The following is a 27,216-nucleotide window of genomic DNA, read 5'->3' on the forward strand; positions in this document are numbered from 1 at the left end:
AACTTGCTGAGGAAAGAGGAAGGGCGGCCAGGGGAGGTGCAAAAGCTTCGTAAGCATAAAGAAGCAGCTCCCTGTCTGCGGGCGGCGGTGCTCAGCTTGTCCCGCGAGCCTCCGGGCTACGGAGGCGGGGAAGGAGCCTCGTGATCGCCGTTGTGCAACAACTGTGCGCTTGCGACAGATGCGGGGGGGACGCAGCCGGGTGCAGAAGCGGCTGGAGAGAGAGGGATCGCGAGAGAAGGTAAGGGGGAAAGGTAGCGGGCGTGGGGGGTTGGAGAGAGAAAGAGAGAGCGAGAGAGCAACGATCTGTTTCGCCTTCTTTCCACCAACGACTCTTAACCAACTTGGGTTGGTCACCTTTCGTGGCCGGAGAGCGCCGAACCAGGTCCGACGCCATTGGGTTCGCGAAAGATGCAGAACCTGGGAGAAAAGAGCCTTCTTTGGGGGGGAGGGAGAGGGCACAATCCCAGCCCTGGAAGTCGAAGACCCAACCAGGAAAGCCAAGGTATAAATTTGGCTGCAAAGCTGAGAAGTGGCTTGTTTTGCTGCCTCTTGGAAGGTGACAGGTAGGAAGTAATTCAGCTGCTGCGCTGCGAAAACCACACAAGGGTTAGAGGCCGCTCAGGACTGCAGACTAGAGAGAGAAAAAGTGAAAGCATCATAGAACAACCACACTGTTCACAGTTTCCTATGGTTGCCCAGAAGATAGGTGTGTAAGGCCACACTTGGAACACTGCATCCGGTTTTGGTCATCACGATGTAAAAAAGATGTTGAGACTCTATAAAGAGTTCAAAGAGCAACAAAGATGATCAGGGGACTGGACGCTAACCGGTTGCTGGAATTGGGTATGAGGGGGACAGGATAGCAGTGTTCCAATATCTCAGGGGCTGCCACAAGGAAGAGGCAGTCAAACTATTCTCCAAGGCACCTGAAGGCAGGACAAGAAGCAACGGATGGAAACTAATCAAGGAGAGAAGCAACCTAGAACTAAGGAGAAGCTTCCTGACAGTTAGAACAATTAACCAGTGGAACAACCTGCCTCCAGAAAGCGGTGAATGCTCCAACACTGGAAGTTTTTAAGAAGAGACTGGACAGCCATTTGTCCAAAATGGTGTAGGGTTTCCTGCCTGAGCAGGGGGTTGGACTAGATGATCTCCAAGGTCCCTTCCAACATCATCATCATCATCATCATCATCATCATTATTATTATTATTATTAGTCATCTTTCCCTTTGACATCAAAAATTTGCTTCTGATGAAGGCATAGCTTTCAGTATGGCAGTGGCAAGAGTGCTACAGGGGATGAAAATCTAAATCTCCCATTTCAAATAGTTCACTTAACTTTGGAGAAGGCTTTTTTTTTTTTATAGAATTAGGCGTCACATGGATCAACATAAAATGTTTGTCTAGTCCAGGGGTCTTCAGACTTGGCCCTTTTATGACTTGTGGACTTCAACTCCCAGAATCCCTGAGCCAGGGATTCTGGGAGTTGAAGTCCACGAGTCATAAAAGAGCCAAGGTTGCCTACCCCTGCACTGGACCAAAGACTCTTACCGGTAGTTATCTGTTTTAATAGATAGTAATAGTAAGTCACGGCAAGCTACCTTCATTCTCTTGCCGTGAAGACTATGTTGTGATTTCATAGACACCTTCGCGGAATTCTCTTGTAAGCCTTTGACTTTCCAGAAACCTCAAGAAGACACTTGTCTTGTTTATCCATATTATACTCACGTTACGCCCATGTAAATCTCCTTTCCCAAGACGATTTCACTGACTTGTTTAGGCATAGGTCCTGAGAACTTTTCTAATACTTTAAAGTTGCAGAATTCCATGTTCTTTGCTCCAGGGTTCAAGTTTAAATCTTTTTAATAACATATGCTTCTGTCCTTATCAATGCTTTTTTCTTGCTTCATCATCTGCGCTGTGTTTTCAACATCATCTTATCTCTGTACAGAACGTGTTACCGAAGCAGGAAGCAACCACATTAGCAGCACTCCAAGGATTGAATCAGGCTATTGACAGTTTCATTTAAGCCCAGAAGGAACACAGTGATTATAGGTTGGGTTCTTACACTGCAGAAAGCCATGGTTGATTTATATGGTTTATTGGGTAAATCATAATTGGCTGGATATTCAAACAACCCGCAACACGCAAAACAAATCACGTTATGGATTCATGTCGAACTGTGGTTTTACATAATTGTTAGGAAATTTCTTTCTCTCTCTCTCTCTCTCTCTCCATGTTGAAATTAATACAAGAAACAATTTCTTTAGCTCGTAATGAGATTAAAAATAACACAAAGGAGATAAAAGAACAATTTTCTAATTTAAATCTACAAACTCAGAAAATAACTACAGAGAAGAAACCAGCAACCCAGAAAATAGAAGGAAAATAGGGAATGCTGACACAAACATTGAGGATCTAAAGGAAGAAACTAACGGCCAGACTCAGATAAATGCTTAGAAGACACAGCGATAATATTGGAAATGGAAAAGACATTCTACAAACCAAGGTTTCAGAACATACTGGAGAATAAGGAAGGAGAACTGATGGAATGGAAGATAAAGCTGTTAACAGAACTGTGGGGAACTGGAGAAGGAGGGAGGCTGTTTAATGAATATCAACGGGCTAGTTCTTCCAAAAATACTTTAACTAAATTGTTTCTCTTGTTTCAAATAATATACACAAAAATAGAGGAAGAATTATTTGATGATCCAAATGCACTGACTTGGAAAGTTAGTTGCCAAAGAAGAAAGCTAGAGTAATACTGAAGGAAACAGAAGCTTTGGCCTATTAGAGGGGATGTTATATTACCAATTAGATGTTTGAATATGGTTAAGAATAGATTGCTACAGATAGAAGTATTATTATAACTAGATAGATAGGATTTGTAATCAGAATATTATATCTTGGTAAGAAAAGGGAAATAAGAACATGCTAAGAACTTTGAATAAGGGAAGCTTTTGGTTACCCAAATATAACTTGTTCTGAAATTATAAATGATTGGGCTATTTTGAACATGGATGGGACATTAAAATTGAAAAAGGCAAAAATAGAATATAGACTGAATAAATGGATACTGAGTGCAAATGCAATTAAGATATACTTTGGTTAGAAAAGATATTCTAAACTAATATTATTGCCACTATTAGAAAAATGTAACAAATGTTGATAGGCAATTGTATATTTACTCACAACAATAAGAATTTTATTTGTTTAGTGTGGAAAAATATCTATTACCAGAAAGTGAGGATGTACTGGAGGATGTAATATCGGATTTAGTTTGAAGAAGCTTTCATATACTACGGAATCACTAATGGACTCAGTCATCACATTGTTTATTAAGCACTTGATTGTAAAAATAGAAAATTAATAAAATATTTACAAAAAAACCCATTATGGTTTACTGCAAACTATGTCATTTGGTCATGGTTAGCATAATGAGCTGAGATCGCACTGTGGATAGAGTTATCATGTGGTTTAATTCTGGCTTAGCCTGATTGTGAACTAGTGAACTAGGTTTGTAAGTCACATTTCATGGTATAATGTACAGAGCCAATCATTTGTGGTTAATTCAATGAGCTGTGGAGAAACAAAAGCTAGTTTGAGCCATGGGACCAGGGACAGGATAAATGAATTCAGCCACTCTACCCAAAATTAATGCAGCTGCTCCTGAATCTCCCGTGGGTTTTCCTTAATAAACCATCAAAGACTCATTCCAGGATGAAGGTTCTTTGGAAGATTTTTAGACTTTTGTAAGGTTTCATGTAGAAACTGGTTAGTTATCAGATGGGATTACCAGGGGGAGAGGCGGAATGGGAAATGGAAGAGCATCTTGGAAGAAGGAACATTAAGACAGGGCTTTTCAACCAGTGGTACGGGTACCCCCTGTGGTACATTGGCACCTGGTAGGTGGTACGCAACCATCCTAGAAAAGTGGTAGCAGGGGAGGGGAATGAGCTGAATCGGTGGCAGCATCGCACAAGCCTGAGCGAGAGATGGCTGGAGCTGCAGGGCTGTCAGGGCTCAGCAGAAGCGCCAGGATCACTGCTGCTTTCCAGCTGATCGTCGCTTCTTCGGGGCTGTCAGGGCTCAGCGGAAGTTCCAGAATCAGCGCCAGGCTCCAGCTGGAGCTCGGCGCTGATCCTGGCGCTTCTGCTGAGCCCAGAAGACGCGCCCATCAGCTGGAATGTTGCAGCATCTCTAGGGTCTTGTGATTTACATTCAGATGCTTGGCAACTGATTCATATTTATGACGGTCACAGTGTCCCAGGATCATGTGAAGTGACCAAAACTGCTGCAACCACCCAGCAGACGGGGGGGAATAAAAACCAAACACCCCCACACCCCACCCCCACTGCCAATCCTCAACAGAAATGCTCACAACAATGAAAACCTCGGACAGGAGGAAGAGAGCGTCACCGGGTGGGCAGGCAGGTGTCTTGCTCGGCTGTGGCTTGGGGGGCACTTTTTTCAATGCCATTGTAACTTCGAACAGTCATTAAGCGAACTGTTGTAAGTCGAGGACTACCTGTACTTTATCACTTTTTCCCTTTTGGGGGGCGGGATCATCAAGTTTTTGACACCTTGCTAGGCGACTGGTGGTACTTGGATGTTGCCATATCCTAAAAGTGGTACAGTGGGTGAAAAGGTTGAAAAGCCCTGCATTAAGACACTTCCAAGATATGTCAAAAAAAAAAACCTGCTTAGGGCTGTAAAGTGGTATATAAGTCTAAGTGCTATTGCTATTGCTGTTTTTCTCAATTGCAGACAAAATGGTGGCTTTTTATCGTCTTACTGCCCCATTGCTGTTGGCTGGGCTCTGCTTGGGATGGGACTTCCCCTTTAGGGATCCCACATTGTCTTGGGAGGAACGAGTGGACGACCTGGTTAACAGGCTGACCCCGAAGGAGATGATCCTGCAGGTACGAGAAGCATCTTGAATGGTTTGCTGGGGCTGATGGTCAGCAGAGCTTTGGAAGACCAATTGGCTTGTCTTCCTCTATCAAACCACATCCGAGGGGGGCCTGACCATGGTTAGCCATTCACCATATGGGCTTTCTACTCGCAGATGGCGAGAGGCGGAGCTAAGGGCAATGGGCCGGCCCCACCTATTGAGCGTTTGGGCATTGGGCCCTACAACTGGAACACAGAATGTCTTCGTGGAGATGCAGAAGCACAAGGCTGGGCGACATCTTTTCCTCAAGCGCTTGGCTTGGCTGCCTCTTTCAAGTAGGAATTTACCTATTAAGTCAATGTGCCGTTAGTCCTCAATGTATGGCCAAAGGTGAGCCCAGAATTTCAGTTGCTAAGCAAAGCAGTTGTTGTGTGAATGTTTGTCCCAATTCTGTCTCTGAGTTCACCCACTTAGGATCTTGGTCACCCATTATTGCTAAATTTTCAGCATACTATCAGACCTGCCAGCATGGACACCTTAAGGGTCCAGACTTGCAAAACCCGGTACCATTTTTGGAATTGTAGAGTTGGAAGGGCCACAAGGATCATCTGCTCCAAAGATAATTTAAATCATCTACCAGAGTCAGGCGTATAGCCTCTTCTTCAAAGCCTCCCTAGATGGAGAACCCAAATCACCAGAGGTAGACTGTTCCACCGTCTACCTATGAACAACCTAAGAACAATCTTTAGGAAGATTTGGAAGAAAATCTAGGTAGTGTCACCTTTCCATAGCCAAGGAAAACAGCTACCATCCCATCTTCTGTGGAGCTTCCATTTATGTACCCAACTATGGCTAACACATCTCCAATAAGTCCTCTCTTATTCAGACTGAATATTGTCTCAAACCGGGTTGCTGCTTATTTGCATTTATAAGTGTTATCCCAAAAAATCAGAAGCTGCAAAAATATTTTCTTTTTGTATTTGTCTTGTTTCTATTTTCTTGATCACTTATTCATTCTTAATTCCTTTCTTTTTTTTCCCAATATTTGTACTGTTTTTATCTCACTAAAAAAAGATTATTAAATTTATTAAGAAAAAAAAAAGACCGGAGGGGGGTGAGAATGATGTCCCCTGTGCCGTGACATCACCATGCAAATCATGTAAACGATGTGCTGCACGCTATTTGCAAGTGATGTCACTGATGCAAAATACACAGTTGGGACTTGGGTTATGGATCTCTAGAAGCTTTGTTGTGGCCCTGCAGAGAACTGGGACCTCATCTGTACAGGATGATGGCCTAGCACGGCCAAGCGTGTTTGGAGTGACCTTATTTCATGGCAGTTTACAGAATCCTTTTCTCTTCAACCCTCCTTATGTCTTTGAACAGTCCTCAACTCATCTTCGAAGTGGCCAACGCTACGGCCACTGAGGTTCGCGCCAAGCACAACTATTTTGAATCCGTTGGCTATTATAATGACCATACTGGCTTAAGCTGCTTCAGCCCAGTCTTGAACATTATGCGGCACCCACTCTGGGGCAGGAACCAGGTATCCATGATTTAGGAGCATGAATGGGGAGGGTAAGGATTGATTCCATCGCCCCTGGAAACTCCCAGATCAGGGAAAACGTAACGGCTTTAATTGTCCCAAGAAAAGTCCTCTGAAATGCAACTACTGTTGAGTGTCTCCAAAGTTGTGAAGAACAATAACTGATTCTTAAATCTCAACAGGGATTACTTTTGTTGTTAGTTGCGAAGTCATGTCCAACCCATTGCAACCCCATGGACAATGTTCCTCCAGGCCTTCCTGTCCTCTACCATCTTCTGGAGTCCATTTAAGCTCACGCCTTCTGCTTCAGTGACTCCATCCAGCCACCTCCTTCTCTGTCGTCCCCTTCTTCTCTTGCCCTCCATCTTTCCCAGCATCAGGCTCTTCTCCAATGAGTCCTTCCTTCTCATTAGGTGGCCAAAGTACTTGAGTTTCAACTTCAGGATCTGGCCTTCTAAAGAGCAGTTGGGATTGATCTCCTCTAGGACTGACCGGTTGGATCGCCTTGCAGTCCAGGGGACTCGCAGGAGTCTTCTCCAGCACCATAGTTCAAAGGCCTCCATTCTTTGGCACTCAGCCTTTCTTAGGGTCCAACTTTCACAGCCATACATTGCAACTGGGAAAACCATGGCCTTGACTATACACACTTTAGAGGTTACAGATATTCCTAGCCTTGGCCACAAGAGTCGCCTGAGTTAAAAAAAGGAGCTCCCAAATTAGGTCAAAGCAAATCTTGAGATACTTGTACCTGCAGAAATTTAAGGAGGACCCAAGGAACTGCATTGCTGGCTGTGGAATTCTGGGAGTTTGAAGTCCACATGCCTTAAAATTGTCAAGGTTGAGAAACACTGGGCTAGATTCTTACTTTCAGAAATGGAATAACCAGAAGTAGAAATGAGTGAGTCCGTGATCAGAGCCTTTGTTTCTCTTTTGATCATGGGTATTAGCTTTAATTTTACAGTTTTAAGGCTAATAATATTCTGTATTTCATTATAGGTTGTAGGTTCGGGATTACAGTATTAATACCTTCCTATGTTAGACATCAATTATTTAAGAATCTCAATGTTTTGGTGCATCTTTCTGCTTTGTAATTCTTTTCATTTCTTTGCCTGATTGGTCTCGTTTTATGCTTGTCATTAACGGAAATAAAAACGGGGTGGGGAAAAATAGGGTTGAGCCGACCAATTTGCTTATTTTTCCACTCTTTAGGAGACTTATGGGGAGGACCCATTCTTGACCACCCAGCTGGGAATTGCATTTGTGAAGGGGCTGCAGGGTGACCATCCCCGCTACGTCAAAACTAATGCCGGCTGCAAGCATTTTGATGTCCATGGGGGTCCTGAGAATATCCCTGTATCCCGTTTTTTGTTTGATGCCAAGGTCAGTGAAAATGGATCAGAGGTGGAGCTTCTCTCCAGGTGGGTTTCGGAGTTGGGGTACCTCCTTCCTACCAGTTTCTCTAGCTCATTTATTTTCGTCCCAACAGCTTAACAGTGTATGGGTTTGGGGGAAATCTGGTCAACCAATATCTCCTATTAGCACAAACCAGAATATGAAATGAACCCTCAACATGCGTAAGTTCTGGCTTGGGTTACAATGAGGAGCGAACAAGGAGACCTCACAGGATAGTTATGAACTTTAAGATATTTACCAAGAGTTACTTAACTTACCATCATAATGGAGCCTGCTCATTACGGCAGTAAGTCATGATGGTGGTAATGCAGGTTACCCATTTGACTGACCCAATTTTATGACTTTTTTTGTGGTAGTCGTTAGGCCAAGGCCACTGCTGTCAAGTGAACCAATTGTTTGCTATGGGCTGGTTTTGCTGAAAACCGGAAGGAAGCGCCATGTCTGTCAAAACCATTGTAAAATGTGGTCATGTGAACACAGGAGGATGCAAACGACCGTAAATGCCAGCTGGTTGTTAAGCACCTGACATATGGCTGTGAGGGAGGGCTTGCAGTCGTTGGAACTTCTGAACCAGGCTGTAAGCACCCCCCCGGGGGGGGTTCCTCAATTTTACAAGCTTTTTGGCAGTGATCGTATGCAACCAGTCATAAGTCGGAGGACTACCCATAATAAAAGGAGAGAAGGCAGCATTGATTTGGGAAGAGTTTCACAAGCCAGGCTGAATGGGCTGGCAATACACTGAGGACATGGTGGTACGTTTTGTGACAGGTGGAAGAACGTGATTGGCGCATGACTTTCCTGCCTCAGTTTGAGGCCTGCGTGCGAGCCGGGACATTCAGCTTCATGTGCAGCTATAACAGGTATTTTTATTTTGTTTTATTTTATTTCATTTCATTTTATTTTATTGTTTTATTATTATTTTATTTATTTTAACTTTTATTTCATTTTATTTTATTGTTTTATTATTTTATTTATTTTAACTTTTATTTCATTTTATTTTATTATTTTATGTTTTGTTTTGTTTTATTTTATTTTTTATTTTGTTTTGTTTTATTTTTTGTTTTATTATTTTATTTATTTTAATTTTAATTTAATTTTATTATTTTAATTTTTGTTTTGTTTTATTATTATTTTATTTATTTTTTATTTATTTTATTTTATATTTTATTTTTTATTTCTTTTATTTTATTATTTTATTTTATTTTTTATTTATTTTTTGTTTTGTTTTATTTATTTTATTTTTTATTTCTTTTGTTTATTTTATTTTGTTTTGTTTTATTATTATTTTATTTATTTTTATTTTCATTTTTATCCTGCCTGTATTATTTTTAGAAATAACTTGAGGCAACCGACATATCCAACACATCTTCCTCCTCCTATTTTACCCACAACGACAACCCTATGAGGTTGGTTGGGCTGAGACAGATGGACTGACCCAAAGTCACCCAGCTGGCTTTCATGGCTAAGGCGGAACTAGAACTCACAGTCTCCTGGTGATTGGCCCAAAGTCACTCATTTGATTTTCATGGCTAAGGCGGGACTAGAACTCACTGTCTCCTGCTTTTTGCCTGGTGCCTTAACCACTAGACCAAACTGGCTCTTCCCAGAGCAGGGAAGATCCCAAAGAGGTCATGCTTGTAAACCTGCTAACCAGCCTTGGTTCATCTGGCAGAATTAATGGAGTCCCGGCCTGTGCTAACAAGAAGCTGTTGACAGACATCCTCCGAAATGAATGGGGCTTCCAGGGTTATGTGGTGAGCGATGAAGGTGCCGTGGAGTTGATCATGGTTGGGCACCGCTACACGCAAAGTTTCCTGGAGACTGCAATAGGTGAGTGTTGCAAAATATGGCTCTTCTCATCTCCATGCTGGAAGCTCCTCACAACCTACCTTCGTTTGCCGATTGAGTTTTGAGAGTCCTACTAGCGTTGCTCTGAGGCTAACCTTCTACCCGGGAACCCAGATTTGTTTCCGTCTGTACTTAATTTCCATTATCCAAGCACTATTTTCCCTCCCAAATCCACCAAAAACTCCATGTCTGTAATTATCACATATAAAGGCCAAATGTCGTGCCCTGCGAGGCCTGGCCACAGTGCTCATCTCCATTTTTTTTTAGCTGAGGGAGCCAGCGTTGGGCATGTGGGCATGTGGCCAGCATGACAATACGCCAAGGCACATGAAGCCACACTTAACAATTGTTGATAAGAAAGACAAGAAAGTCTGGATAGTGGACGTGGAGAAAGAACTGGAGAAGATAACAAAATACAAAGACCTACAAATAGAAATAGAAAGACTGTGGCAAAAGCAAGCAAGGGTAGTACCAATAGTCATAGGCTCCTTGGGTGCAATCCCAAAACAACTGGAGCACCAGTTGAACACAATTGGCATTGACAAATTCGCTATTAGTCAATTGCAAAAGGCGGTCTTACTAGGAACTGCTTCCATCCTGCGACGATATCTGTAATACCATCAAACACCCACATCTGCCTATCCCAGGTCCTGGGTAAGGACTCGATAGGTAGACAAAATGCCAAATCCAGTCTGAACATCTGGCTGACTGTGCGATGATCCAAAATAATGATAATAATAATAATAAAGTTGGAAGGGACCTTGGAGGTCATCGAATCTAACCCCCTGCTCAGGCAGGAACCCTACACCATTTCAGACAAATGGCTGTCCAGTCTCTTCTTAAAAACTTCCAGTGTTGGAGCATTCACCGCTTCTGGAGGCAGGTTGTTCCATTGGTTAATTGTTCTGTCAGGAAGTTTCTCCTTAGTTCTAAGAAAGTAACAGGAGCTCAACCCGTTGCACAGCGCTCGGGTCTCGAACCCACGTTGCCAGCTGTAAAGCACTGTGAAGCAGTATATAAGTCTTAAGTGCTATTGCTGTTGCTATTCACTTGCTCAGGATGGCACACTATTGGCAGACTGTTTGTCTCCTCAAACAGAGAGCCAACCCATGGCTTGCAGACAAACATGAATTGAAGCCAATGTTTCACTGACTTTTTGGACTAACGGTGCTATCCTTTTTTCTCCCTGCAGTGGCTGTGAACGCCGGATGTAATCTAGAGCTTTCTTACGGGATGAAGAATAATGTTTACATGCACATAGCCGAAGCCCTTAGCAAGGGGAACATTTCTTTGGAAGTAAGTGGTCCATCTCCTTGAAGTAGAAGAAAGAGCTACCAGTTCCAGAGCAGACATGTCAGGATGTGATAATGTCTCTTTTCCAAATGAGTGAAGAAAAGCAGGGAATCCAGGGCTCTTCCAAATGTTGCTCAACTACAACCTCCAGCATGCTTTGCAATTTATTATATTATTAAATGGGATTGCTGGGGGTGGTAGTTCAGCAACAAAGGCATGGCTCTAAGGAGCATCTCCTTGAAGAAGAAAGACCAAGTGGGATTCCACCACGATAGATTCATATTACAAAGTAGGGATATAATGTGAGCAAAATATCAGGTGTTTGAGTCTCATGGAAAGAGTTAGACTCATCTTCAGTTGGAACTTTAATCAATAAAAGTTAGATGGGCAATATTCAGCAATGTTATAGAGGACAAGATAATCCTTGCTGTTTCCCTCCAACTCCAGGTTTTGGACTTGTTATTCCCTAGCAGCATTCGCGCAACGTGTTCAACCGTAAACCCTGGAACTGCTAAGTAGTCATTACTTCATGACTACTTAACAAACAGTCGTTATGAGTTGTGGTGATGCAGTGGTGAGAAAGCAGTATTGCAGGCTGACTGCCCATTGCCAGGAGTTCGATTCTCACTGAATCAAGGTTGACTCAGCCTTCTGTCCTTCCGAGGTCGGTAAAATGAGGATTCAGATTGTCCAGGGCAATATGTTGACGCTGTAAACTGCTTAGAGAAGGTTGTAAAGCACTATGAAGCAATATATAAGTCTTAAGTGCTATTGCTATTATTTACAATGAGCGAGCAACAAAACCATGATGGACTGCATCCTATACTAAGGCAGTCCTTAGTGTGAATGAAAGGAAAGTGGAAGTAAGGAAAGGCAAGGTGGAAACTGCTTGGAACAAGGGAGAAGAGTGCCACCTAAATGTGCAGTGGAGGCTTTGTGGAATGGTGTGGGAAAAGCAATGGATACGATGAAAAGGAAGGCTTGTGTTAATGTTAGAATTTGCTGTTTAGGGTATGCGTGTAAGCACACTTTTAATTCAGGTGATGCCATATGGTTGGCTAAGAACTGGAGTGATTTGCAGTGAATGTCAAATAGATTGTACGATGCAACGGGGAGTATCCAAAGTAATGCATAATAAGAAAAATGGAATGAATGGTTGCAGGCTATGCACCAATGCCCCCCCAAAACCCCACAACAAAGCAAGTAAATGAACTTGTGCATCTTGGAGGGATACAATAGGACAGTGGTGGAGAACCTATGGCACGCGTGCCATGCCCCGGAGATGGCGAGGGACTGGCTCCTGCCGCTCTGGCCCCGCCCACCCAGTCTGCCATGACCACCGTGGCTATGCCCACCCGGTACCTGGTGATAAATAAGTGAATTTTGGGTTGCAGTTTGGGCATTGGCTCTCTAAAAGGTTCGCCATCACTGCAGTAGGAAAACGTGAGGAGTCATTTTAAGATATATAAATGCTGGTAGGACAGTAATTCCTTTACTTAAAGCCTCTGCTTCTCCCTGCTTCCTGCAGATGATCCGGGATCGTGTCCGCCCCCTTTTCCTCACTCGTCTGCGCCTGGGTGAATTTGACCCACCAGCCATGAACCCCTATAATGCACTGGGGGCTGAGGTTATACAGTCAAAAGCCCACCACAGTCTGGCCCTCAAAGCCGCCCTCCAGACTTTTGTGTTGCTAAAAAACCGGAACGAAATGCTACCTTTCAAAGCAGAAGATCTACTGCACAAGACCATTGCGGTAAGTGTCCACCGAGGGGCGTTTGCAAAATCAGCTTGCTCTTGGTAGGATTGCAGTAACGGTGGGTATTCTCTCCTGGGACATATTCATGGGGAGATTGACATGTCTGTGAACATGACTGAGCAAACGTTGCCCAGATTGTCCAGTTTGACTTCTAGAAGTTTCACAACAGATCAGCAACACCGTTTGGCTCCCAAAACATGTCACAACTCAATAATAATAATTTGAAATTAATGGAAGGACAAAGACTGTCTTACGTCAATTTTGGGGGTCTACGTGGGCACATTCATGCAGGGTTTTTTGATTTTCAGACCAGCTTTGAAGTCTCCCAGTGGGGAACCATCTGTTTAAGCTGGTCCAGTCCTATTTGGACTTTCAAGGTCAGCTAAAGTTGGGTGGGTCCTGTCCCCTGCAGAAGCTCTCTTAGATGAGGCTGCTGAAGAAGAATCTTACTGGGGTGGTGGATGGGAGTTGAGGACCAGGAATAGAGATCGGCATGAACAGTTTTGTGACTTCATTCCTTGATGTGTTTCTGGGTATTTTGTTAGAGATTAGGTTTCTAATTAAAAAAAATAAGGTTGGTGATACAGCCACAAAGGGGGGTGGGAATAAACATGTAGTGTGTGTGTGTGTGTGTGTGTGCACGCGCGCAGATTGAGACTGGGATAGGAAAAGATATATGGGAGGGGGTTTATAAAAATAAAGGTCTGAAAAAATGAAACAAATTGAAAGCAAAAGCAATACAACAGTAACAATGATTGATATGAAGAGAAGGACAGGGGTGACATGACAGCAGGGTTCCAATGTCTCAGGGGCTGCCACAAAGAAGAGGGAGTCAAGCTATTCTCCAAAGTGTCTGAAGGCAGGACAAGAAGCAACAGATGGAAACTAATCAAGGAGAGAAGCAACCTAGAACTACGGAGAAATGTCCTCACAGTCAGAACAATTAACCAGTGGAACAACCTGCCTCCAGAAGCGGTGAATGCTCCAATACTGGAAGTTTTTAAGAAGAGACTGGATGGCCATTTGTCCGAAATGGTGTAGGGTTTCCTGCTTGAGCAGGGGGTTGGACTAGATCAGTGGTTCTCAACCTTTCTAATGCCGCGACCCCATAATACAGTTCCCCATATTGTGGTGACCCCCAACCACTTATACATCACCGGGTGCCAGGGGCGTGGCCAAAGAAAAGGGGGGGGGGAAATGGTGGACAGCCTTGTTTGGCGACCCCCGTGAAATGGTCATTCGACCCCAAATGGGGTCCCGACCCACAGGTTGAGAACCACTGGACTAGATGATCTCCAAGGTCCCTTCCAATTTTATTATTAAGTGATATAGGAAGGAGGGAGGGAAGGAAGGAAGGATGGAAGGAAATTTTTGAGATCCTGCTGAAGGTCCAGACTGGCCAAGTTTTGGGGTTGCTTCTTCAGGGGCGGGTGCTGTGACCCAGAAGTCCTCCTTTCTAGGTGGCATTGTTTGAAGGCTCCTGGAGCAGTATCACCCTGCTGGGAAGGAGCAGACACCATGAGAAACAATGGTTCTAGGCTACAAGGTGATAACTAGCATAGGTTATACTGATTCACAAAACTAAAACATAAACAAACTGCTGTGGATTTTAGTTTGATTGTTAAATTCACTTCTAAAATAGGGGGGGGATCAATCAAAAAGTCAGTCTCAGAAACCTTGATGGCGACTAACTTCATCTTCCTCCAAGAAACAACATCTCTTCTACTTCCCCTTATTCTTTCTGGCAGGTGGTCGGACCCTTTGCAGACAAGGCTAATCTCCTCTTTGGGGATTATGCACCAGTCCCTGACCCCCAATACATTTATACACCCAGGTAAGGCCAACAATCCTCTCTGCCCCCAAACAGGTTTTTGGGTGACTGCTGTGGCATGATGGTATTAGATCTGAGCTCCCCTCTAGACTTCTTCTCAGCTTTTCTACAGCTGGTGTGAATTATTATTATTATTATGGATCATCGCACACTCAGCCAGATGTTCAGACTGGATTTGGCATTTTTGTCTACCTATCGAGTCCTTACGAAGGACCTGGGATAGGCAGATGTGGGTGTTTGATGGTATTACAGATATCGTCGCAGGATGGAAGCAGTTCCTAATAAGGTCGCCTTTTGCAATTGACTAATAGCGAATTTGTCAATGCCAATGGTGTTCAAGTGGTGCTCCAGTTGTTTTGGGATTGCACCCAAGGAGCCTATCACTATTGGTACTACCCTTGCTTGCTTTTGACACAGTCTTTCTATTTCTATTTGTAGGACTTTGTATTTTGTTATCTTCTCCAGTTCTTTCTCATCTATTCTGCTGTCTCCAGGCTCTGTCGCGTCCACTATCCAGACTTTTTTGTCTTTCTTATCAACAAGTGTTAAGTCCGGGGTGTTATGTTGCAGGTTCTAACACCCCGGACTACTACTACTACTACTACTACTACTACTACTAATAATAATAATAATAATAATTATTATTATTATTATTATTATTATTAGCCCCCAGTGAGGCACTACCTTGACGTGGTTGTGGGGCTTGTGTACTCTGAGGAAGATGAGAGTTATGCCAGAGGTTCAACCATACTGGACAGGTCTCATCAGAGGAGTCAGACAAAGAGTGTCTCTCCCATAAAAAAATATGGTGAGACGTAAATTGCAGAATGCCATACCGGCTCGGACGTCGCCCGGGTTAACAAGGTCCGCGCTAGATATTGGAGTTCCTGGATATCTGGTGAAAAATGGGTTACAGGACTCAGGACTCTTGGCTGAGCAACCAGGGCCAGCAGCTGCAGAATTACTGGAAGAAAAGGTGTTTAGCCGTCGCAGATACACAGTGATTAGTCAATTGCAAAAGGCGGCCTTACTAGGAACTGCTTCCATCCTGCAACGATATCTGTAATACTATCAAACATCCACATCTGCCTATCCCAGGTCCTGGGTAAGGACTCGATAGGTAGACAAAATGCCAAATCCAGTCTGAACATCTGGCTGACTGTGCGATGATCGATTATTATTATTATTATTATTATTATATTTATAAAATTGATGTGCCACCCCCATCTGATTGTCAAGTGTGAGATTTGTGTTGAGTGTTGCCTTGATTGTGGCTCTTCCTCTTGTTCCTCACGGTTGTTCCTTCTCGTTACACTCAACTATGAGGCCAACTGCAGTTCAGCCACTAATTTGGGTATTCTGCTGGTTGTAGCTACTTCAAATGTACCTTATAATGTGGTGGGACTTAGGAAGGACATTCCCAGGGTTGGTTGATCCAGTTTCACAAGTCAAGGTTCTGAAGATGAGATCCTTCTGAGCTTTGTGACTTCTACTAGTCGTGATGGCGCAGTGGTTAAAATGCAGTACTGCAGGCTACTTCTGCTGACTGCCAACTGCCAGCAGTTCGGCAGTTCAAATCTCACCGGCTCAAGGTTGACTCAACCTTCCATCCTTCCGAGGTAGGTAAAATGAGGACCCAGATTGTTGAGGGCAATATGGTGATGCTGTAAACCGCTTAGAGAGGGTTGTAAAGGACTATGAAGCAGCATATAAGTCTAAGTGCTATTGCTATTACTTGCAATGAGCGAGCAACAAAACCATGATGGCCTGCATCCTAAACTAAGGCAGTCCTTGGATTCCCATGGACTGTGTGCTGCAGTTTAGTATGCTTAAGAGCTCAGCATCTTTTATTCCAGCTTCTTGTATGTTACCACACTTGTGTTCTGCTTCATTGTAGTGGCTACTTTTGTTCATTGACTTCATTTCTTACCCGCATGCTTGGTTAAAGCAAGTCTCCATTTTGCATGAATCCCTTATATTTTAAAAAGATAACTGTGTGTCACCGCACTGCAGGCCTCAGTATGGCTGCTTTGCAAAGGCCGTCTGAAGATTTGAGATCCTTGTTTCCATTTAATAGTACGGACGTGCTTGAAATAAAGTAGGATTGTGGTTGCACTTGTGATGCATTGGCCCAAACCTATCAGACCTGTTCTTGGCGTCAGGAGGGAACACTGTGTCACGGGTAGAGATGATTCTGTAAATCGCTTAGAGAGGGCTGGAAAGCACCGTGAAACAGTATATAAATCTAAGTCAGTGGTTCTCAATCTTTTTAATGCCACGACCCCCAACCGGTCGTAAGTCTAGGACTACTCAACTGGTCGTAAGTCGAGGACTACTCAACTGGTGCCGCACCGCTTGCAGAATGGGACTTTTGGGGGGCTCAGCAGGGCAGAGACAGCCTGGACAATTCCTATTGGCTTTTGAAAGCCAATAGAATTAGACTCTATTCAAGAGAGTCTATTCTATTGGCTTTCCAAAGCCAATAGAATCAAAGGGAGGAGCACAGCTAAGGAAAAGGGGGAAAAAATGGCGGACTGCATTGTTTGGCGACCCCCGTGAAATGGTCGTTTGACCCCAAATGGGCTCCCGACCCACAGGTTGAGAACCATTGCTCTAAGTGCTCTTGCTACTGCTACTGCTGAGAAGCTAAGGACCTACTCTTGTATCTGGCTGGTGCAGGAGGGGCTTAGCAGCTATCTCAGCAAATGTCACCTCTGCTCTTGGATGTGAGAATCCGAGGTGTCTCCAGTATAATCCCAAAGATGTGAAAGCTGCAATCGAAGGAGCAGACGTTGCGATTGTGTGCCTTGGGACAGGTAAGAGTTGTGCCTAAAAACACAGGTTTTCCGTCAGTCCTTCAAGAAATGTAAGATTATAGTAACGGAATCATGCAAGCCTGCAAGCCTTTCTGCCTTCCCTTCCCTTCCCTTGACTTTCCAGAGAATTAGCGAGTGTCCCTTCTAAGATGCTTTCTCCGTCCCTGTTCCTTCTGTGGGCAGAGAGATCTCTGACTATTTTCATTGTGGTCATGGTCATCTCTTCTGTTGTTGTTAGTTGCGAAGTCGTGTCCAACCCATCATGACCCCATGGACAATGTTCCTCCAGGCCTTCCTGTCCTCTACCATCTTCTGGAGTCCATTGAAGCTCACGCCTGCTGCTTCAATGACTCCATCCAGCCACCTCATTCTCTGTCATCCCCTTCTTCTATTGCCCTCAATCTTTCCCAGCATTGGGCTCTTCTCCAATGAGTCCTTCCTTCTCATTAGGTGGCCAAAGTATTTGAGTTTCAACTTCAGGATCTGGGCTTTTCAAGAGCAATCGGGGTCGATCTCCTCTAGGACCGACCGGTTGGATCGTCTTGCAGTCCAAGGGACTCGCAGGAGTCTTCTCCAGCACCAGAGTTCAAAGGCCTCCATTCTTTGGCGCTCAGCCTTTCTTATGGTCCAACTTTCACAGCCATACATTGCAACTGGGAAAACCATGACCTGGACTATACGCACTTTTGTTGACAGGGTGATGTCTCTGCTTTTTAGTATGCTGTCTAGATTTGCCATAGCTTTCCTCCCCAGGAGCAAGTGTCTTTTAATTTCTTGGCTGCAGTCCCCATCTGCGGCGATCTTGGAGCCCAGGAAGATAAAATCTGTCACTGCCTCCATTTCTTCCCCATCTATTTGCCAGGAATTGAGAGGGCCAGATGCCATGATCTTGGTTTGCAACTGGACTTTCTGATTTTTTTAACGCATTATGTTGACCTGGACTTAGGGGACAGTGAATACGTGCTGATGGCCCTGCTCTTTCTGGCCACATGCAGACCCATGACTGCAAGGTCATGAAAGGACAACTAAGGAAACACCCAATAATCTAACCCACCCGGGAACATATGGTCCCTTGGGGTAAGACCCAAACCACCCAAAAGGGAACATATTAGCTACTTCTGCTTTCTTCCTTCTTATCTACAGTGTGCCAGCCTTAACGAGCGAAGTCTCTATCTTATGTGTGTCAGCGTTGCTGGGTGAATTGCTTATGTAATCAAAGTAGGTATAAAAATAAGGCTTTTTTGGAATTTGTGGCTTTTCTCTTTTTTAGAGAAGCCCATCTTTGCTTAGCTCAGGGGTAGGCAACCTTGGCTCTTTTATGACTCATGGACTTCAACTCCCAGAATTCCTGAGCATGGCTGGCTCAGGAATTCTGGGAGTTGAAGTCCACGAGTCATAAAAGAGCCAAGGTTGCCTACCCCTGGCTTAGCTGAATAAACACTTCCGGTTTCCTGTATTTTTTATCAAGCAAAACCTCAGAACCTGCATATCCTTTTAAGAAAAATCAGAAAGCCCAGTTGCCCTAAAGCAGAGTTTCCCAACCTATCTGGCTTTATGGATCAGCGGGGGTAGGGGGACGGTTCCATGTGAGCAGCCAGCAAGTGCACACACACGTATGCAGGCAGTTCCATTTGTACGAGCAGCGGGCATGTACGCCGGCTGTTCGTGCAGGTGGGGATACATGCACACGTGTTTGTTCGCTGCTCATGCAAGTGGGATGCATGCGTATGCATGCATGCCACTTCTGCAGCCCGGTTCTGAATGGCTCACAGCCCAGTAGTGGACCGGGCCCCAGGGGTTGGAGACCTTTGCCTTAAAGGACTGAAGAACTGAAGAAGCTGATGAGAAGCAAAATATTTTCAAAGAGAAAAAAAAAATAAGAAAGTCCAGTTGCCTTTTGGAAAACTACCTTTAGGACAACCATGACATGGATGATGATTGAGAATTTCCATAGACAACAGGGAGAAAATCTCTCCCCCCCCCCACTTCCTAGAAAAAGTTCCCACCCATAGAGATTGGATAGCCCTGGAAAGTAAAAGCAGCAAAACGATCTTTTTCACACGCTCTCTGTTCCTTCCTCTCAGGAGCTGATCTGGAATCTGAATCCAATGATCGCAAGAATTTGTCTTTGCCCACACATCAAATGGACCTTCTGCAGTCTTCTGTGGCCTGGGGTGAGTGTGTTTGTCTCTTTCCCCAAAGCAGGACTATTTAAGAAGCCTGGAGATGACCTAGTGACATCATTAAAAGAGATGGGGCCATCATTTTGGCTTCTTGGATCACATTTTACGGTCCAGTGGAATTATTATGGCACAGCTGGATGGTAGCACCTAGTGGAACTTGGCTGATCTTGAAAAGCTAAGCAGGATCAGACCAGGTTAGTTCTTGGGTGGGAGACCCCAGAGAGATTCTAGGGCTGTAAGGTAGAATGTGGAGCTGAACAATCTGAGAATTGCTGCTATAAGGAAACTACGTGGATACTGCCCCTGTAGTTAGTAGGAGTTGAACTTTATTCAACCAGTATTATAAACCAAGGGTCCCCAACCCTCGGTCTATGGACCGGTACTGGGCCGCGACATGCCAGCAACCGGTCCGCACAAACAAGCAAAGCCCCATCTACGGGATGCAGACAGCACAGAAAACTACACACCCTCCGGTCCGCGGAAAAACCTCTCTCCATGGAACTGGTCCCTGGTGCCCAAAAGGTTGGGGACTTCAGTTATAAACTTCTTAATATTGTTAATGTTGATAAATTGTTGTTTTAGAAAAATCATTGCATGATTCCTATTTCATACCTCCTTGGTCCCAAAAAGGCAGAATCTTACATCATAATGATTGGGGGTTTACTCCCAGATATTAGCTGCATGATCTTGGGATCAGAGGGATTCCAGGATTGGAAAGGCAAGACTAAGATCAACTCTGAGTTGATCACCTCTAAGTTACCTGTAAGTTACCTGTATCTGCTACTACCATTCGTGGATCTTATTCATAGAAAGCATGCCCTCTGCTGCTTTTCCAAAGCGCCTGAAGGCAGGACAAGACGCAACGGATGGAAACTAATCAAGGAGAGAAGCAACCTAGAACTACAGAGAAACTTCCTGACAGTGAGAACAATTAACCAGTGGAACAACCTGCCTCCAGAAGTTGTGAATGCTCCAACACTGGAAGTTTTTAAGAAGAGACTGGACAGCCATTTGTCCCAAATGGTATAGGGTTTCCTGCCTGAGCAGGGGGTTGGACTAGATGACCTCCAAGGTCCCTTCCAACTTTACTACTACTACTACTACTCTTATTATTATTACTATTATTATTATTATTATAAAGCATTAAGAACTCGGTGGAGATCGGAAGTTCCCAGGGTCAGCAGTCTTTGGCTCTCCCTCTGCATGATGGCTGGGGCTGAGGGGTACAATAATCCGTGTATCTGGAGAGTATCATGTTTGAGGCATGCATGGATTGCAACTTGCCTCCTCATGAGCTGAGTGGGCCTTTCATTTCAGCCGCTGGCCGCCCTGTGGTTCTGCTCCTGTTCAACGCTGGCCCGCTGGATATAAGCTGGGCCAAGGACGAGGATGCCGTGGGGGCAATCGTGGCTTGTTTCTTTCCTGCTGAGACCACAGGGCTGGCTGTGGCCAAGATGCTGGTGGGCGCTGAAGGGGCAAATCCCGCTGGCAGGTTGCCTGCTACGTGGCCAGCAGGAATGCACCAGGTATGGCTGGGGTGGATAACGGTGCCTCTTTCCGGGACTGTAGCAGCTGAAAGGGAAGAATAGCTGAATCTTCCCTCCCTTAAGGGGGAAAAAAAAACCCTACAGGTAGTCCTCAATCTATGACCACAGTTGGGTCTGGAACTTCGGTTGCGGTCATCAAGTGAGTCCTCACTGCATCCGATTTTACCTCCATTTTTTTCATAGCGTTAAGCAAATCCAGGTTCTCCCTATTGACTTTGCTTGTCGGAAGCTGGCTGGGAAGGTTGCAAAGGGCGAGTAAGTAACTCCAGGATGCTGCAACTTTCATAAATACATGTCGGTTGCCACGCGCATAAAATTGCAATCGCAGGACGGTAGGGGCGCGATGGTGTAAACGCACTGATTAGTCGTAAGTCACTTTTTTCAGGATGGTCGTAAGTTCAGATGGTTGCTAAACAAATGGCCGTAAATCAAAGACCATCTCAATAACTTAATTTTATGCAGAAAAGTGTTTGATGGTACATAAACAAAAAGTATTTTATTTGACTTTATTTTATTAATTATTTTATTATTTTTATTTTATTTTATTAATTATTTTATTTTTATTTATTTTCACTGATGTGCCACTCCATTCATAAGCCTCTAGACATCTCCTTACTGGAAATCAACACAGTATTATTTTATTATTTTTATTTTATTAATTATTTTATTTTATTATTTTTATTTTATTTTATTATTTTATTTTTATTTTATTTATTTTCACTGATGTGCCACTGCATTCATAAACCTCTAGACATCTCCCTACTGGAAATCAACACAGTATTATTTTATTATTTTTATTTTATTAATTATTTTATTTTATTATTTTTATTTTATTAATTATTTTATTTTATTATTTTTATTTTTATTTTATTTATTTTTACTGATATGCCACTCCATTCATCAGCCTCTAGACCAGTGGTTCTCAACCTTTTTATATGGCGACCCCTGGTCACACGGACGTGCCGCGCATGCACGTACGGCACGCATGCGCGGCGTGGCCCCCACGCGTGGCGCCCATGCGTGGCGCGGCCCCCATGCGCGGCCCCCATGCGCAGCGCTGCCCCCTGAGGGGGATAAATGGCAGATCGCGTTGTTTGGCGACCCCCGTAAAATAGTCGTTCGACCCCAAATAGGGTCGCGACCCATAGGTTGAGAACCGCTGCTCTAGACATCTCCCTACTGGAAATCAACACAATAAAAATCAGAAAAACAACCTGCATATCAGAAATAAAAGACCCACCATAAGACAATACAAATGTGTAATGTCTAAATATAGCGGCCACTGCACCCAGGTCTATTAGACAGTGAACCCGAGAGAAAAGAGTTGTGGGAATCCTCCTAACCAGAATGCTAGCATTTCTTGGAATGACCATGTAAGCGGAGCAAATTTGCACAGTCATAGGGCCATTCTCAAAAGTCTCCAAAATGTTCCAGGAACCCCCCAGTCCAAGTGTAATCTGCTGGGCTTTTTCAAAGTGGACAAAGCTGAAACAGATCCCTTGATCACTTTGGCTGATCTCAAAAGAGCATAGCAGATTCAGATGAATGGGAGATCAGCAAAGAGTGGCAGAATAAACTGGGAACTCATATATCAGTGATGGCGAACCTTTTAGAGACTGAGTGCCCAAAAACTAGCCCTGCCCTGCTCCCCCACCCACCAATACTCCGCCATCCTGCCTGCTCCGCCCCCACCCCACCCACCCGCAGGGCCACTCACCGCCTCTATGGCCCGCCGCAGATCGCCCAGGTGGCCCAGCAGCACCATGGCGGCCATGCCCTCCGCCCGTGTCCTGCAGCATCAACTGCGCATGATGGGGCGTGAGGGCGGAGTCTTCTCCCCGCTGCCCGGCTGCCATGTCCTTGGCTGCGCTGCTCCGTGTGGGCCGTGCTTTGGGGTGACTCTCCTCTGGGGGGGGGCTTCTGGTGAGGAGGGGGGCGCAGGGGGAGGCGGGGCTGGGGCGACGGTACGCGTGCCCACAGAGAGGACTCTGAGTGCCGCCTCTGGCACGGGTGCCAGAGGTTCGCCACCACTGTCATATATTGGGTATGTCTAGTTTAACGAAGAGAAGGACAAGGGGGGACATGATAGCAGTATTCCAATATCTCAGGGGCTGCCATAAAGAAGAGGGACTTAAGCTATTTTCCAAAGCACCTGAAGGCAGGACCAGAAGCAACGGGTGGAAACTCATCAAGGAGAGAAGCAACCTAGAACTAAGGAGAAACTTCCTGACAGTGAGAAAAATTAATCAGTGGAAAAGCTTGCCTCCAGAAGCAGTAAATGCTCCAACACTGGAAGTTTTTAAGAAGAGACTGGACAGCCATTTGTCCGAAATGGTGTAGGGTTTCCTGCCCGAGCAGGGGGTTGGACTAGATGACCTCCAAGGTCCCTTCCAACTTTGCTATTATTATTATTATTATTATCTTGAAAGAAGGCAGTAACAAAAAAGTACATTTCTATATTGTTGCCAGGGAAACCACACCGATGACTCTATGAAGTTCTTCAGAATTGGATTTGACTTGAAGGAGACTTTTCTAAATATAGGCCAGAAAATACATCATATAAGATTAAAGTCCGATGTGCTATTCAGCCGTGTCCTTTTCCCAGATCCAGATTCTGTTGCAGTCTTTCCTTTGAAGCATGTCAGATTCCACAAAGGCTGCTGGCAATTTTAACTAAAACTTTATGCTGATTCAACCCATTGAATTAGTTTTTTGTGGGTCTCCAATGGGGGATTAGCTACAGTCCATTAACCGCCCTTGAATAGAAAAGAGTGTTTTTAAAATATACAGCAAAATAATGCTGCAACACCATTTAAAATGAAAGCAAGGAAAAACAAATTGGTAATTAAACCTTAGCTACAGAGAAATGAGATGACATTGGGACAATATAGAGCAGTTACTCAAGGGTGGTTAACTGATAAAGGCTGGGTGGGGACAATCCGTCAAGTCGCTCCTAGATCCTGCTTGCTGTAGCCCCAAATTTCCCAAAAATGCTTTTTCAAAGGCAACTGGACCTTGTTTTTCCTTGAAGCTTCCTTCTGTTCTCCACCATTCAGTCAGAAATGAAGATGTTTCTTTTTTTTAAAGTATTTTATTTATAATACAGTTAAAAAAAAGAAAAGATTGGACATGACATAACATTCCAGTATAAACATTTCTAACCAATTGTTTCTCTTCTTACATTTAGTTCTTTATCTCTATAAGTACATATTGTATTTTTTATCCAATACCTAATTCATTTCTCTATTTACTAACCTAAGATTATACACATTTCCATCTTAACGCTAATCTATAACCCCAACAGTCCTCCTCAATTCCCACCAATAGTAAAATTTGTCCCAGATTTCAAAGTATTCTTGTCCTTCAGTTCCATTGTGAGCCTGTCCATTTCAGCACACGAATAGTATTTTATATAGTATCTCTTCCTCTGTGGGACTTTCTTTGTTCTTCCATTTTTGTGCAAACGCCAGTCTAGCAGCAGTCAAGATGTGCAACATCAAGTAGACTATCCCCTTGTCATATTTCTCTATGGTTATGCCCAATAAAAAAAGTGCTGGTTTTAGCTCTATCGCCAACATTAATATTTCTAGAAATGAAGAAGTTCCTTGAATGAGAAACAAAACGTCTTCAAGGAAAAACGAAGTCCAGTTGCCTTTGAAAACAACCATGACTTTGAAGGACTGAGAATCTCCATAAACATATAGCTTCAAGTCTTTCCATTTCCTTCAGCTAATCTTGCTCTCAACCATAGGTACCGCCAATAGAGAACTACACAATGATTGGCAGGACATATCGCTACTACGGAAAAGAGACCCCGTTGTACCCCTTTGGCTTCGGACTCTCATATACCACCTTCCAGTACCGTGACCTGGTAGTGGGTGCTGACCAAGTGCCCATTTGTGGCAATCTTAGCATCTCTGTGGTGGTGGAGAACGTTGGATCCAGAGATGGTGAAGAGGTGAGGCCATTCTGTTGCTTGTCTGCATGCAAAGACTGGTGGGGGCAGAGGGGGTGGGATAAAAGAGGGTGAGATGTTACTCGAGGTGGGTGAAAACTCTTAGCATAAAGTCCAGGATGTGAGGATGGAGAGTCAAGTTGAAGACCGCCAAGAGTTGGAAGCATCTCTGCTGATGGACAAATTCGGTGCCCTTGACTTCAAAGTTCAACATCCTAAGGATATTTGTATATATTTATAAGGCCCATTTATGGTGGAATAGAGGTTTTTAAGAAATAAGTAAATGGTGGTGACATCTCACAGGGGTTATGAATCCAAAATGGTGGTTGATTTTCAGTCCCCAGGTCTTTGTTGGCAGCTCCCATGAGGAACAGCACTGAACAGACAACGGAGAGCCAGTTTTGACTTGGCTGAAACAAGAGTTTTTAGGGATCAGGTTGCAGGGCAGCAGAAACAGGAACGGATAAGAATATTACTAATAAATTATGAATTGTTATTTGTTATTACTAATAAGGAATGTTTGTCCACATCCAGCTGATTTATATGTTCGATATTTCTTTTTGATGTAGTGGGTTTTGCTTCCAAGGGCAGAATATTCACAGCAGCCTGTTATTTGATAGAGAACCACAGTCAGACAGGGATTAAAAAGCAATAACTCTTCTCTGGATCTTAGAAGCTACGTAGTTCTCGTATTTCCACCACTGGCAGGATTCGTAGCATCCAGGTTTGCTAGAAAGAGGAGGAGAGAAAGAAACGGATCTTGTTCATTGCATCCTTCCAAATTGGATCATACAGATGCTTGTCTCTAATCTCAACAAGCAGAGAGGAAAATGATCCATAATTTTCAGCTGAGTAGATGAAAGAGGCAGCAGTCATTCACGTAGATTCAGGGTTTTTATAAAAGATCTCCCTATCCTTGAAGATGCTCCAAAAATAGGACTATGCTTTGTACATGTGGAGAATCTACTGATGCGTTCTCTTGAGGACTTTGTCTTCACTTCTAACATTTTTTCTCTTCTGTAGGTGGTGCAGCTCTACCTCCGCTGGGGACAAGCGTCTGTGCCTATGCCCCACTGGCAGCTAGTTGGCTTCCGCCGCTTGCCGATACGCCCGGGACAAGCTGCCAAGGTGGCCTTCCTGTTACCTTTCAGCCAGAGAGCCGTATGGGCTGGTCAGTGGTGGTTGGAGCCTGGCACTTTCACCGTATTTGTTGGCGGTCAGCAGCCCTTCCAAGAAGTGCGGCTTCCTTCAAACGTTCTCCAGACCGATTTTCATGTCTTTGGGAACTCCCGTAGTGCAAGCCAATGCTAGTCTCCCAAATAGGCCAGGATTGCTCAGGGACATCAACCCGTTGGCTTGCTGAGCCAGAGTTTATCAAACAAGACGTTTTGCAGTGAGTAAAAGCTTATAGTAGAGGGAGCCAATCTGACGTTTCTGAGAAGGTATGACTATTCATCTGAAAACGTGTTTTTGTTGGCTCCGGTGACTGGATTGCGCTGGACAATGGGCAGGGGAAGGGTTACCCTGGAAAGATAAGATTGCCAGAAGAATAACAGAGCACTTACAGAATGGTAATAAACTCCATTTTCAAGTGGTCGTGGTGGATTTTCTGATTTTGGCTGCGCTTCAGGAAGAACCAGATTTTCAAGATGCTTGAAAGCTGTTCTTGGTTTGGTGTCGCTATTGAAATCTGGAGGGATGGAGCCAAAGTGATGGAGAGGACATCTTTTCCTCCATGGGGAAGTATTTAACTGGGGAGTAATATTTATCTCTAATTGAGATAATACCCGTAGCACCCCAGGATTTGTGATGGATCCTGTCTATGAAGTGGGAGGTGGTGGGATGGGCAAAAGTGAAGTGCCAGTTTTCCAGGAAGAAGCAAGCCCATTCCAAGGAGGGGCTACAGAATAACAAGAGTTGGAAGGGGTATCGGAGGTCTTCTAGCCCAACCCCCTGCTTAAGCAGGAGATCCTGTAACCCTCAGGAAAAATAGTTATCCAGGCTCTTCTTAAAAACCTCTAACAATGGAGCACCCACAATTTCTGAAGGCAAGCCATTCCATTGGTTAATTGTTCTCACTGTCAGGAAATTTCTCCTTAGTTCTAGGTTAGAGCGTTCCCCCCATTACTTCTTG

General features: G+C 44.2%; 1 protein-coding gene across 2 annotated transcripts; it reads left to right on the forward strand.

The window, feature by feature from the left end:
- Positions 1-24: 24 nt before the first annotated feature.
- Positions 25-26,678, forward strand: LOC120312526 (probable beta-D-xylosidase 2). 2 transcript variants are annotated; one of them, XM_039353333.1, is made up of 15 exons: positions 25-238; positions 4,768-4,922; positions 5,069-5,229; positions 6,281-6,440; positions 7,650-7,820; positions 8,622-8,713; positions 9,526-9,683; positions 10,894-10,997; positions 12,523-12,747; positions 14,499-14,584; positions 17,261-17,397; positions 19,482-19,571; positions 20,898-21,106; positions 24,879-25,085; positions 26,106-26,678. In XM_039353333.1, exons 2-15 carry the CDS (start codon positions 4,773-4,775, stop codon positions 26,391-26,393), a joined length of 2,238 nt encoding a protein of 745 aa, XP_039209267.1. In that variant the 5' UTR covers positions 25-238; positions 4,768-4,772; the 3' UTR covers positions 26,394-26,678. The 2 variants fall into 2 exon arrangements, with proteins under 2 accessions (XP_039209267.1, XP_039209268.1); XM_039353334.1 differs by lacking the exons at positions 25-238; positions 4,768-4,922 and having other exon boundaries at positions 5,147-5,284.
- The last annotated feature ends 538 nt before the right edge of the window (positions 26,679-27,216 follow it).

Source organism: Crotalus tigris, unplaced genomic scaffold (assembly GCF_016545835.1).
Source record: "Crotalus tigris isolate CLP2741 ecotype Arizona unplaced genomic scaffold, ASM1654583v1 scf7180000018517.1768243, whole genome shotgun sequence".
Taxonomy (NCBI): domain Eukaryota; kingdom Metazoa; phylum Chordata; class Lepidosauria; order Squamata; family Viperidae; genus Crotalus; species Crotalus tigris.

Bases quoted from the DNA above. Each gene is read 5' to 3' on its own strand.
- LOC120312526 (XM_039353333.1), top strand. From the start codon at position 4,773: ATGGTGGCTTTTTATCGTCTTACTGCCCCATTGCTGTTGGCTGGGCTC. The intron at 6,441-7,649 runs GTATCCATGATT...TCCACTCTTTAG, and splicing joins CACTCTGGGGCAGGAACCAG to GAGACTTATGGGGAGGACCC. The intron at 21,107-24,878 runs GTATGGCTGGGG...TCTCAACCATAG, and splicing joins GGCCAGCAGGAATGCACCAG to GTACCGCCAATAGAGAACTA.